General features: G+C 49.6%; 6 protein-coding genes across 6 annotated transcripts; 4 read left to right on the top strand and 2 right to left on the bottom strand.

The window, feature by feature from the left end:
* Positions 1–12: 12 nt before the first annotated feature.
* On the bottom strand, positions 13–4,462 carry SEC31 (protein transport protein S31). Its single transcript, XM_018275734.2, has 3 exons — positions 4,038–4,462; positions 488–3,977; positions 13–436 (listed from the first exon to the last, which is right to left on the bottom strand). Exons 1-3 carry the CDS (start codon positions 4,244–4,246, stop codon positions 392–394), a joined length of 3,744 nt encoding a protein of 1,247 aa, XP_018128551.1. The 5' UTR covers positions 4,247–4,462; the 3' UTR covers positions 13–391.
* Positions 4,463–4,494: 32 nt separating this feature from the next.
* VE01_06280 (uncharacterized protein) lies at positions 4,495–5,397 on the top strand. Its single transcript, XM_018275733.2, has 2 exons — positions 4,495–4,940; positions 5,012–5,397. The coding sequence occupies exons 1-2, from the start codon at positions 4,620–4,622 to the stop codon at positions 5,147–5,149; spliced, it is 459 nt and encodes a 152-aa protein (XP_018128552.1). The 5' UTR covers positions 4,495–4,619; the 3' UTR covers positions 5,150–5,397.
* Positions 5,398–6,095: 698 nt separating this feature from the next.
* COX12 (Cytochrome c oxidase polypeptide vib) lies at positions 6,096–6,885 on the top strand. Its single transcript, XM_059463777.1, has 5 exons — positions 6,096–6,282; positions 6,370–6,372; positions 6,446–6,558; positions 6,612–6,675; positions 6,728–6,885. Exons 1-5 carry the CDS (start codon positions 6,237–6,239, stop codon positions 6,757–6,759), a joined length of 258 nt encoding a protein of 85 aa, XP_059319527.1. The 5' UTR covers positions 6,096–6,236; the 3' UTR covers positions 6,760–6,885.
* Positions 6,884–8,532, bottom strand: VE01_06278 (uncharacterized protein). Its single transcript, XM_018275731.2, has one exon. It carries the CDS (start codon positions 8,438–8,440, stop codon positions 7,394–7,396), a length of 1,047 nt encoding a protein of 348 aa, XP_018128509.1. The 5' UTR covers positions 8,441–8,532; the 3' UTR covers positions 6,884–7,393.
* A 129-nt stretch (positions 8,533–8,661) lies between these two features.
* On the top strand, positions 8,662–9,675 carry VE01_06277 (uncharacterized protein). The gene is made up of 3 exons (XM_059463776.1): positions 8,662–8,798; positions 8,876–9,340; positions 9,393–9,675. Coding segments are annotated over exons 1-3 (516 nt in total). The 5' UTR covers positions 8,662–8,796; the 3' UTR covers positions 9,442–9,675.
* On the top strand, positions 9,676–11,624 carry VE01_06276 (uncharacterized protein). The gene is made up of 4 exons (XM_018275729.2): positions 9,676–10,282; positions 10,365–10,605; positions 10,665–10,802; positions 10,853–11,624. Exons 1-4 carry the CDS (start codon positions 10,258–10,260, stop codon positions 11,316–11,318), a joined length of 870 nt encoding a protein of 289 aa, XP_018128508.1. The 5' UTR covers positions 9,676–10,257; the 3' UTR covers positions 11,319–11,624.
* The last annotated feature ends 24 nt before the right edge of the window (positions 11,625–11,648 follow it).

The raw sequence follows: 11,648 nt of genomic DNA, 5'->3' as shown, positions 1-11,648 counted from the left end.
ATCACCGTAGCTCGATCGATGAAATGACTTCGAATTATCTAGCTATATTATACGTGATACTTGGCCCCATATGGACTCGATTGGGTCATAGGCAGAGCTACCGATGACTCCAAACACCACTTGGATGCAATACTGTCACTCAGTCCAAATGTCTCAATACCGTGTTGGTGCATACACTGTCTATACAACGGAAAAATAATATTCTCAACTCTTTGTGGTTTTTCGAACGCAGAAAAGCAGCACGCTATATGCTACTTCGGATGTTTCATCATTAATGCCAAACGCATAGATTGTAAATGCCAGAATCATTCCTTGGTCGGAAACACACTTCCACCAACAGAATGGATCGCACTAATAATCAAGTGCGGGCTGGCTGCCATTTACTCATGATCTATGGGGTTACTTTACTCATGTTTACCAGACGCTTAACACCAACCTAGACATAAAGTTAGCAATGCAGCCGACACCCAGGATGTACTGTCCTTACCATCCAGTTTCCACACTCATCCAGCTTCTCTCGTTGGATATCTACCTGGATCCTTGAAGCCGTATCGTAGTCCTTTGCTTGAAGAGCCTGGGCAAGTTCGCCAAGTTTTTCGATGGTATCCGGCTTAACAAGCTCCCCATTATTAAGATTGTCAAACAGTATGTTTAGTCGCTTCTGTGTATCTTTCACCTGGGCGGCGAAATTCGGAGGTGCTTTGCTAGCGACTCGCTGCATATCATTGCTCAGTATACCTACCATATCCTGGGCGAACGCAGGTATATGTGACCGGTCACCCGGTGGATATTTTGATGACGGAGCAGGTGGCTTGGGAGCCTGCCCCTGTGCAGTGCCAGGCCTCGAAGTTGACACTGTGCCACGAGGTGGCTCTGTTTGGGCCGGAACTGGCTGTGTATGCTGGAACTGTTGCTGGTTATAAGTTGCCTGGGGAGCTTGCTGGGGGGCATATGGGTTGGACGGTGGTGGAGGTCGGAAACCTGCCTGGGGAGGCGGTGGGACCTGGCCTGGCACTTGTTGAGAAGGCTGCTGAGTAGCGGGAGCTGGTGCATAGCGGTTTGTTGGGGGTGGGCCCGACGGCGGAGCATTATATGGCGACGGTCCTCGAGCGATAGCTGGCGGTGGGGCGGCCTGAGGATAGCCTTGTCCACCCTGTGCATGCGGTGGTGCATAGGCATTAAGGTTAGGAGATGACCGGGGAGCCTGTCCAAACGGCGGAGGATGCCCAGCACCTAGTGGTGATGCTACTCTCGGTGCCATGGACCCCTTTGGAGGTGGCGGGGGAGGTGTAGGAGTGCCCCTTGGAGGCGCGCCAAACGGTGGGGCCGACGGTGGTAGGGCGAGGTTTGGCTGATTGGGGAATGGCGAAGTGATGGGAGCTGGAGCCGTTCCTGGGGTTCCTCTTCTAGATATGGATGGCTTTGTCACCATTGGCGTATCATTCCAATTTGTCATTTCCTTTGCTTTGGACGGAGGAGGCTGCGAGGGCGTAATGTTCCTAGGAGGAGCTCCAAATTGGCCATACGCGTTGTCCTGAGAGAAGCCTGTAGGAGGAGGCATCGACGGAGACCCATAAATTCCTTGTGGTTGGTTAGAACCATAGGCCTGTTGAGACCCGTATGCTGGCGCTGGAGGAGCATATGGATTTGGCGCATGTGCCGATGGAGAAGGCGCGTAGGGGTTTGCTACCCTAGAGGGTTCCACTGGGCGCTGCTGAGAAGGGAACGAAGTGGTTTGCTGGGGTCTGGGAACTGTTCTCGATACTACAGGCTGCTGTTGACGGGCTTGAGACTGCAGAGTTGCCTTCTTTGAGGCCTGCTTAACTCGGTTTCGCGCAACGTCAGCCGCCAAATACTGAGCCGGCAGAAGATTGAGATATTTGTCTGCAGTATCAAGGAAGCCATGAGAGGCCAGGATATCTGCGTATTCCACATATCTCTCGTACAGGGGCCCGAGCTTCCACCCATCAGATGAATCTTGCTCGGTATCCGCAAAGTTTGTTACCTTGCGAAAAACGGTAACTTTCTCAATGAAATTCTGTAGCAAATGTGCATGCACGGAGAAATTCGTATCATGGCCATCTTTTTGCAAGCCTTCCTGTTTTTGCTCATGAAGTTCAGATATCCAGATACCAACGACTTTATCCAGCTTTGATCCAACCAAGTAGCAAAACGAGGCGTTCTTGCGGGAGCCACCAGAATCAAGTATCCGATCACCGAGAGCCTCGCACAAATCAGGAAATTCTGTTGGATCGGCGTATGTGCACAAGGTAGCCATCGAATCTTTCCAGTTTGCCAAGTCGGCATTGTACACAATATCCCACAAATTTTTGTCGGTTACCGCAGCAAGGAGGCGTAAATATTTGGGTCCTTTAGCCGCGCTTGCCAGGTACGCCTTTTGAGCCTTAGCCAGTAGCTCCTTGCCTCCGCAATTGGCAATGACGAAAGCATCGGCCATTCTTTCATCCTTCAGGCATATGGACATGGCATGCTCGAACTGGCCAAGCATCAGAGCTCTTGTTATATCGCGGTCTGATTGCGAGTCTGAATCCGAAAGTAAGTGAAATGGATCGTTGGTTTTGGCTGTCTTCGTTGGCGTCAGATCCGACAGGAAATCATCGGTATCAGGGCTGTCGTTGAAAAATGTCGACAGCCTGTTATTTTTGGCCTTAGATGTCAAATCTGGTGTTGTTTCGGAATCTTTTGCGGCATCGGCATCGAGGGTTGTGGCATCCTTAACGCCAGTTGACGAATCTTCGGCCTCTGAGAATCCAAGGTACTCTGTGACACTCTTTCGGGGGCTCTCAGCAACAAGAGCTTTGATGACTTCCCAATCAGCACTTTCCTCTTCTGTATTCGCCGACTCTATATGGGATTTGCAGATTCCTAATATATCGCCGGACTCCAAAGATGTTTCGAATGCCTCTGTGGCTGCGGCAACACCGGAATCGGCTGAAAACTTTGATAGTTGTATTTTCGAGGAACGCTGGCCCCCTGCCGTCGTCGGCTGCTGGCTGAAGATAACCAGCTTTCCTCCGAATCCGAACGAAGCGCCTATAGGACGCTCACTCCATTTCGGGGCCTTCGTTAAAGTGAACGATGATCCTTGTGGCTGGGTTTGCGCCTTGTTGAAGAAGTCCTCGCCATCTGTAAGACCATTGGTTGCTCCCTGGCCGACAGGCTGGTTGGTGTTTTGCAGGGTCTGGATGGAGATCTTGCCATCAAACGACGCTGTTGCGGACAAATTGGGGTTGCGTGGGCTGAATCGCGTCTGAAAGGTCCAATTTGTGGCTTCGGGAAATTCTCCAAGAAGCTCGCCGGTCTGGGGATTCCAACATAACGTCTTGTTATCTTTACCGGAAGAGAGTAAAATATCGCTATCTTGTTCGCACCACGAAAGTGAAAGGACACCTTGCTCATGTCCTTGTAATGTTCTCTCAGGGGCATTCGAGTTTCGGAGGTCCCACAGTTGGATAACAGGAGTAGAATCGTCCGGCGTAGCCGTTAATAATTTCGTGGGATTGTTCGGATCCCATGCAATAGCTCCCACAGCCTTGCGGCTATTATTTAGAGTTAAAGTTGCTTTCTTTGTTTTCAAGTCCCACACTGTTACAAACCCAGCGACTGAGCCAGTGGCCAGAATATGGGGGACTTTTCTATTCCAAGCAATGCATTCCAAATCATCGGACCGCGCCTGGGGGTTGCCAAGTCTGGAAGCGTTTGACATATCATTGACATCGTAAATGTATAGTTCGCCTTTCGCGCCCGCGGTGGCCAAAATATCGGGCTTCAAGGGATTGAATTGGAGAGACTTGATCGCGGCAGCATGTGTTGATGTTCGGGACATAAAAGCATCGCTTGATCCATCAAGGAGCTTTTGTGCATCCCATAAGTCCAAGGAGCCATTATCAAGTGCCCCCGCAATGATACCCTTCGGGTGGTCTTCGTTTGGAGGTGCCCAGGCGATATCATGGAACCTGCCAGCGAGAAAATCAGTTATGCTGGGATATTTAATAGTAGACTGCACTTGTCCTCACCTCGAATCTGTGCTGATACTAGCAATAGGCTGGAGTTCAACCCCCTGTTCCAAATTGTCTAGGTTCAAGTCCCATAGCTCTAATTTCGTCTCGTCCGAGAAGTCTGCGTCTACAGCACCTGCTCTGGTTCCGGTAACCAGTATGGGCAGTCCAGTGCCAGGCGACCACGCGAAAGCAGCTGTTCTGGGTATCTCCCTTAACCGGACCATAGCGCCGTCCGAGGTGTTTTGGTCGCCGAGTTAGGTGGTTGCGTGGATCGGTGACGATGGTGGCAGAGGACGAACAAATTTCGGTCGCGTGGATATCGATTGAAGTGGTTAGAAGAAGGCTGGAGGCGTGAAGCTGTCACCAGTAAAGATTGGATCAGCTATGTTAAGAGGTGATGAGAGCCTGGATGCCACTGTGGAATTAAAGACACGTTCGGGTTGCCAAGATACAAGGGTTATGGATACCGGTGACTTGGAGGTTAAATTCACGTGACTCTTCTTTCAGAGGCTGAACGTTTTATCAGTTCACTTCACTTCCACCACCCAAATCACACAAAAGCACATATAACCTGTACGAAGACGGTCTACCTTCGAAATGACGGAGCAAGCACGGTTGAAGGGAACGGTTTACGTTGGTGGTCTTGCGCCAGTAGTAGACGCTGCGAACCTTCATGCAGCCTTCATCCCATTCGGAGAGATAGTCGATGTTTCACTTCCAAAGCCAGAAGCTCCTTTATCAACAGACCTTCACCGGGGGTTTGGTTATGTAGAATTTGAGGATCCTTCAGATGCACTGGAAGCTATCGATAATATGGACCAGGCCGAGCTATTTGGGCGAGTCATTAAAGTCTCGGCAGCTAAGCCTCAAAAGAATGCAAATGAAGGCCTAGGGAGCAAGACTGCCGTGTGGGAACAGGTAAATATCCTTAATACACTCTCCTTGTTGCATATATGTGGTGTTTTTTACTGACTTGGCTGGGCACAAAGGAAGGATGGCTGGCAGAGAATGCAGTCGACGAAGAGGACAAGCTCACAACAGACCATGGACGTGGCACGGAAGAAAGGCCAGACGATCCCATGCAGGGACTTGAAGGATTGGACGTTGCGGGGCCTAAAGCTAGATGATTTGTGACGGCAGTGGAAAGGACGAGTAATTTGGAAGTGGTACAGCATGTCGTGGAGGGGATGGCATAAAACGGCGTTAATAGAGGGCTTGCAATGGTTTTCTGATCGACGGTCTGCGTGGGCGTAATTGCAGACAAGGCCTTGTCTTTCAATAAGAGGGGGTCTCAATTCATGAAGTTCTGGTAGCAATCACTGCTTGCGCAGGCATACTAGAAATAAATGCCATTTGATATACAAAGTCCCTAGAGGTTTGACATTGGGACGCCACCTTTCTGATCACGTCATTTTAACATTGTATCAACATTGGTTTCTCTCCTCGATTCACAAGCCCATCTCTAGTCCCCCATTCCACCCTTTCCAGTTCTGGGATCTAATCGTGGCCCCTGTTTTGGCGGGACAGACGCATTTGCTTGTCCATCAACTTGGTGCCCAACGAATAGGCACCGAAGGCCACAGCAATGCCCACGACGATTCCTGCAGGTTATAGTACTTAGTTATTGAGCTTTTGGCATTTCGGATGATTCGTAACGTACCCAATGGGACCAACTCCGGAGGAACTCTTCTCCACTGGCGGAGACGCTGGGAGATGGTATGTGCTGTGATATCTAGAATCAGCCTCTACAATATTTCAAGAACGTGGCATCGAGATCGGGAGGACAATAGATATAGTTGCATGTCTAGAGTCTATCGGATTGCCTTACCGCTTTGGTCTTCCTTCTGTTCGGAGTCAGTTAGCATGTGCACCTAGAAGTAGCAATTGAGGGTGGTGTGGTGAGCCATACAGGGACAGGAACCATCATTCGCCTGGTCGGCTGGAACATGTTGAGAGGGGTAGACGACCGCATCGTTACTGTGGTAGCCAGTTGCAATTCCTGTTCTTCGTGATGTTGTTCTGGAAGTTGGTAATGCTGTGGTCTGAGCGAGATATCGGAAGCTCCATTTACGCGCTAACATAATCGGCTAGCCGAGCTCGTCTGAAGGTGCCGACGTACTCCAGTCCTCGGCGACTTGCTAAAACAGAATTCAGCAATTGACTTGCAGGCACTACCTCATCACTTAACTATCATTCCATACGGACTTCGCAAATATGTCTGACGACGACAGAGAGACCAAGCCCTTCAAGTTTGTGACTGGTAAGTTCGCGCTCCAAGTTTTTCCGCGGACACCCGCTTGATGAGGTGTTCCTTGAATTGGAAGCGCATGCTGATTGATATGTATAGCTGGTATGCCTTCCTCTACTCAGGTTGCCTCAATTGGCACGAGTGATGCCTGGGCTTGAACTCACCTCTCTGACAGGGTTCGATGCGCGCTTCCCAAACCAGAACCAAACGAAACATTGCTGGCAAAACTATGTCGACTACCACAAGTGCATCATTGCCAAGGGAGAGGACTTCGCTCCTTGCCGCCAGGTATGCCAATTCCTCTCGGAGAGACCGCAGGGCGACTTTTGCTGACAGCATAGTTCTTTTTGGCATACCGATCATTGTGCCCAAGTGCCTGGGTTGAACGCTGGGACGATCAGCGCGGTATGGAGCCCTCAACAAGTGTCGATGGATTGTAGCTGACAATATATATTAGAAAACAACACCTTCCCAGCCCGTTTGGATTAGTGCATCATGAACGGGTTTGGCGGAGGTCATGATGTTGGTTGGCCTTGAAGCAGGAAACGAAGGATGGACATTGTAGAGTAGAAGTCGGTAGAACAAATTCATTGGCTACGCCTGTTATTATCACCGGCTGCTTCATTGATATGTTTGCTATAACTATATGTGCGATATAAATGTTATGAGCCCAAATCTGGATATCAAACGCAGTTCTTGTTCTATCACAGCGCCCGGAGAAGTGTCCCATATATGTATCTACGTATATTACCTTGGTATGCTTCCGGAGCCCAGTTTGGTTAGGCGGTAGAGGCGACGAGCACTCTGTTGCATTAAATTTATAGTTCGCAAACCCAAGTGCGACCTTAATCCCAGATTCCTGTTGATGTTCATGGCATGGCTTCCAGGTAACAGGAAGCCTGACTATCTTGTTGGCAACGGCCTTCCCCGTGGCTTCCGCCATAGGCTATTATTACGTCTGGTGTGGATGGAAGAATCACAGGGAATAAATATTTCCTGGCACAGAATACATCTCCGCGCAATTGACGGAACGTAGGTTGAGCTTAAAAGCTGGCATTGCTAACCTATTTATACACCGCCTAACTCCACTTCCGCATGACTTGCAAACATACTCGTAAACACATTAAGCCTTCCGCCTCGCACTGCTTCTTGTTTTCGTCACAGTTTCTGTCGTGTCTGGCTTTGACTTCGCCTTGCCTTTCCCTTTCTTTGATTTTGGGATTGAGGTTGGAACCTCAGGGACCAGGTCCGCCTCCTCGCCGTTCGGTGGCTCCTCGGGACTCAGCTCCATCTCGTCATCATTTGCCACTTCTTCCCCGTCCTCCTTTTCCATATCTTCACTTTCATCGTCGCTCATAAAGTCATCATCCTCGTCAAATCCAAAAAACGACCCTGAAAACTGTTTACGTTGATCTGACCCTGATGGTGGTGTAGACATCTTTGAATCAACGTCAGTCGCCAACGAACTTCCACTCTCCATATTGTCGTCAGAAGATGATCCGCTGGCTGTCAACTTAGGACGGCTCGAGAGGTTGTCTCTGTAGTCGCCTGATCTTATGGCCGCCTGAACTGCCTCTCTCGTTCGTTCTCCAGCCTCTTCCTTGTCCTCCACCCACTTGCCGTCAAGCTTCCCCTTGGATCCAGATTTAATTTCTTCCTCCCTCTTCTCCGCAAGTTCCACCACTTGCTCCCAGCGTTTGCGGCGTTGTTCTTTCTCCTTCTTCTCCATATCCGGTTTTATCGCCAAATACTCCGCTAGAGCCTTCGCCTCTGTAACCGTCCGAAGCCTTCGGCCATCCAAGTTGCGACTTGACCCGTTATTTTCACCCTGGTTTCTCTTCTTCTTCGATGACATGCGCCCGCCAGCTGCGCGAAGCTGGGAACCAAAGCCACCCTTGCCACCACAGAGACGCGCGGAAAGGCGTAACGATAGGAATGCATCGCTATCGGAGGAAACGAGACTTGATATTTGTTCGCAGGAATTCAGTTCAAGCTGCTTGTTTGAGGCGGTGGTGAGAATAAGTCGGTCATTGAAAGGAGGGATGCGTTCAGCAAGCTGGTAGCAAAGCTCGGCCACTGATGCAGTTGACGGAATCGGGAGGACAAGAGTTTTAGGGAGGTTGAGGCCTGGAAATGAGGTAAGGAGTACGTTGATAGTAGTTGGAGCCATGGTGTAGAAGGTCGTCCAGTGCGGTTGTGTGTGTGGTGTTGTATTTATACTTCTGAGTTTGTTATGCCCATCAAAGCCCCGTCTCGCGATTTACCTTGAGGCTGAGCGGCTCTATGGCGATAAGGACCGACAAGGTACTTCGTACTCCGTACACAAGAAAGCCACTAGCCACATGCACCAGCTAGCGCATTTATGCCCGCATGGGGGTTCTCACGATAGGCGCTATCTAAGCGAAAATAGTAAGCGAGAAATTTACTGTCAGGGCTCCAAACCCCAATCGCGAACTTTCCGTATTGCTTGGTCCAAGTCGAGCTTCAACCACCAGCCTCCTTCGTCAACGACTCAAAACCGCCAAAATGTATGTACACCTGCTATACTGAGGCATATCGAGAGAGATTGTGTGCAATGGCAATACTAACGCAACTTTCCTGGCAGGCTCATCCCCAAGGCCGACCGCAAGAAGATCCACGAGTACCTCTTCCGTGAGGGTGTCCTCGTCGCCAAGAAGGACTACAACTTGCCAAAGCACAACGACATCGACACAAAGAACTTGTACGTCGTCAAGGCTTGCCAGTCCCTCACCTCCCGCGGATATGTCAAGACCCAGTTCTCGTGGCAATACTACTACTACACCCTGACCCCCGAGGGTCTGGACTACCTCCGCGAGTGGCTCCATCTCCCAGCTGAGATCGTTCCTGCTACCCACATCAAGCAGCAGCGCTCGCACGCACCTCCCCGCGGAATGATGGGGGGTGAGGGTGACCGCCCAGAGCGCAAGCCATTTGGAGGACGTGGTGGTCGTGGTGGCCGTGAGGGCGGCGATCGCGAGGGTGGTTACCGCCGCCGTGATGCCGGAGAGGGCAAGGAGGGTGGTGCCCCAGGAGAGTTCGCTCCTTCGTTGTAAGTTATTCAAGTCCTTGGTTAAGAGATAACTTGACTTACATATTTATAGCCGTGGTGGTTTCGGACGTGGACGCGGCGGTGCTGCCCCAGCATCTTAAATATGCGCTTACCTCTGCTCTTTGCATCGGGTACGGCTCCATATGTTTTCATTCAAAAAGGTTGGGCTGAACAGTAGCGCGTTTGGTCGAGTGATAGAAATCGCCGGGGACATGAATAGGTCGGAGCAGGAAGTTGACACTTCACAGCCGTCAGATAGCACAATGAGCTTCATCCATTGAATGCCTTTTAGCTACGAGTGAATGCCTATTAATTCATCATTTCTGCTTCGAGAACATGCCCCGATATGCCCATTTGAGTTGATTTCCTCCTTTCAATGTTCTATAAAGACTAAACAACATTTCCGTTGCCAATCCAGACATAGAGAAGGAGAGATTCAAGTATTACTTCAGCGTTTGTGCATCACCTTTTCATTTCCATGTTTTATTCTATAATGTCATGAAATATCCGTCATTATTTATGGTTTCTTGTTGTCAGACTACTCCGTGGTTCCGAGATTGGGACTGCAATGCTGTCTGTATGTTGTAAGTTTGGCTGGCCTCCATTCGCCTAATTGTGCCTTCATTTTTGTCAACGTGTAATCCCTCCCATTCATTAATTACAACCACCACTGCTTTTCAACGGGGAGAATGGGATTGGTCGCAAATAAACATAAGGCACAATTACGGTATATCCCAAGATACTATATAGGTTGGATCAAGGGGATCAAGTTTGCCCAAGGCTTTGGCACCCCAAACCCAACTTCTGTTGTTTTAATTTTAATACTATCCTTCAGCGAGCCACCCGCAATTGTCTGAACTGCCCACGGACCGAAATCTTATTGCTAGCCAGTCATATTCCCAATTAGGACAGGGAAAATGAGCAGAAGACGAAAGTCGGAAGGTATGTATCTTCAACTTCGGATCAAAACTGTCTGAAAGGAGATAACCCTGCGACTGGCAGACCAAGAGCTGATACCACATAGACATTGACGGACATGGAAAACACAGGGCAGCCAAGCGGCAGATGGGCACATACTCCACAAATTTGAATACTCTGGAGGACGACAGTTATGAAGATGTTGAGATTGAGCGCGACACAGAAGGGCTCTTTGTGAAGCAACCCCATGCACAACGGGATCGCGAAACCAAGAAAGATAAATCCTTGAAGCTTAACCAAGTCAAATTTGCGTCCCAATACGGTGAAGGAGGCAGGACAGATAACCAGTACGTGATTTCCTAAGTATTAGTTGGATAGGTGAAGATTTGCGCTGACCCTATTCCAGACGGTTCACTGAGGCTTCGAAGACAAGCAAGAAGGGTAAAGGGATGAAGAAAGGTGCCAGGTATTTGGACGACATCAAGCACATAGTGGATGGCCAAGCTGAAATTACGGGAAATCTTGGGGCAATGGCTCACCAATCGTACGTGTTGATATCCTAAATGTTTCGTTTCTAAGTTGACTGTCTTTTAGTTTGAGCTTGGAGGCCCAATTTTCCGATTTTTTCGTTGAATCACACCAGATGGTTCTGAGTGACATCCTCTGTATAGGGGCAACTCGCCATGGTCGTCTGATCTCTCTGAAGGATGCATGCACGTCAATCACGGAAAATGGCCATCAGCTTCTTGCTGCGGTCGATCATTTGGGCCTGGAGCTTGGCTCACACATGTTGTCAACTCAGGCTAAGGAACAGGAGTGTGAACAGAATGTTTTGAGTCTGGAAGGCATACTGGAAGGTGGAAAGCGTGAAGGAGAAGCCAGGGCCGCCACTCTGTTGACCGGTCTCCGGATGCAAGACGTCCAAAGCGGCGACGATGAGGCTTCCGGTGCACTATTTGACGATGCAACGGATGATGAGGGAAGGGTGACATGGGCACATGTTGCGGCGAAACAAGGAAAGGCAGTCGGGAAACTTGCTTCAGCATTTCTTCGTGATTAATCGATGCCATGTGGTATCAGGAGGGGATTAGCTTTACAAACACGGAGGAGCCACTGCCATTATAACGACCGAACTGAGTGGGGTATTGCAGATTTTGTAGCTTTTACGATATACAATAGCTAAAGAGCTTCCCCATATATTCTCTCTTCGTGATCAGTGAAGGGGCACGAGGAGTCAATTGCCCAGTTAAAAGCCAACATTGGGGAATCCAAACAATAAAATAACTCCATCTGCTGCCGGTCGCCGTGGCACAGTTACCACAGGGTTATTATAAATAAATAAATAATGCAAGTATAACAAGACGAGACCTTCGTAGGTCTCCGTCGAAGC

Source organism: Pseudogymnoascus verrucosus (assembly GCF_001662655.1).
Source record: "Pseudogymnoascus verrucosus strain UAMH 10579 unplaced genomic scaffold scaffold_35, whole genome shotgun sequence".
Classification (NCBI taxonomy): domain Eukaryota; kingdom Fungi; phylum Ascomycota; class Leotiomycetes; order Thelebolales; family Thelebolaceae; genus Pseudogymnoascus; species Pseudogymnoascus verrucosus.
Note: the sequence above shows the minus strand (reverse complement) of the source record. Positions and strands in the feature narration are given on the sequence as shown.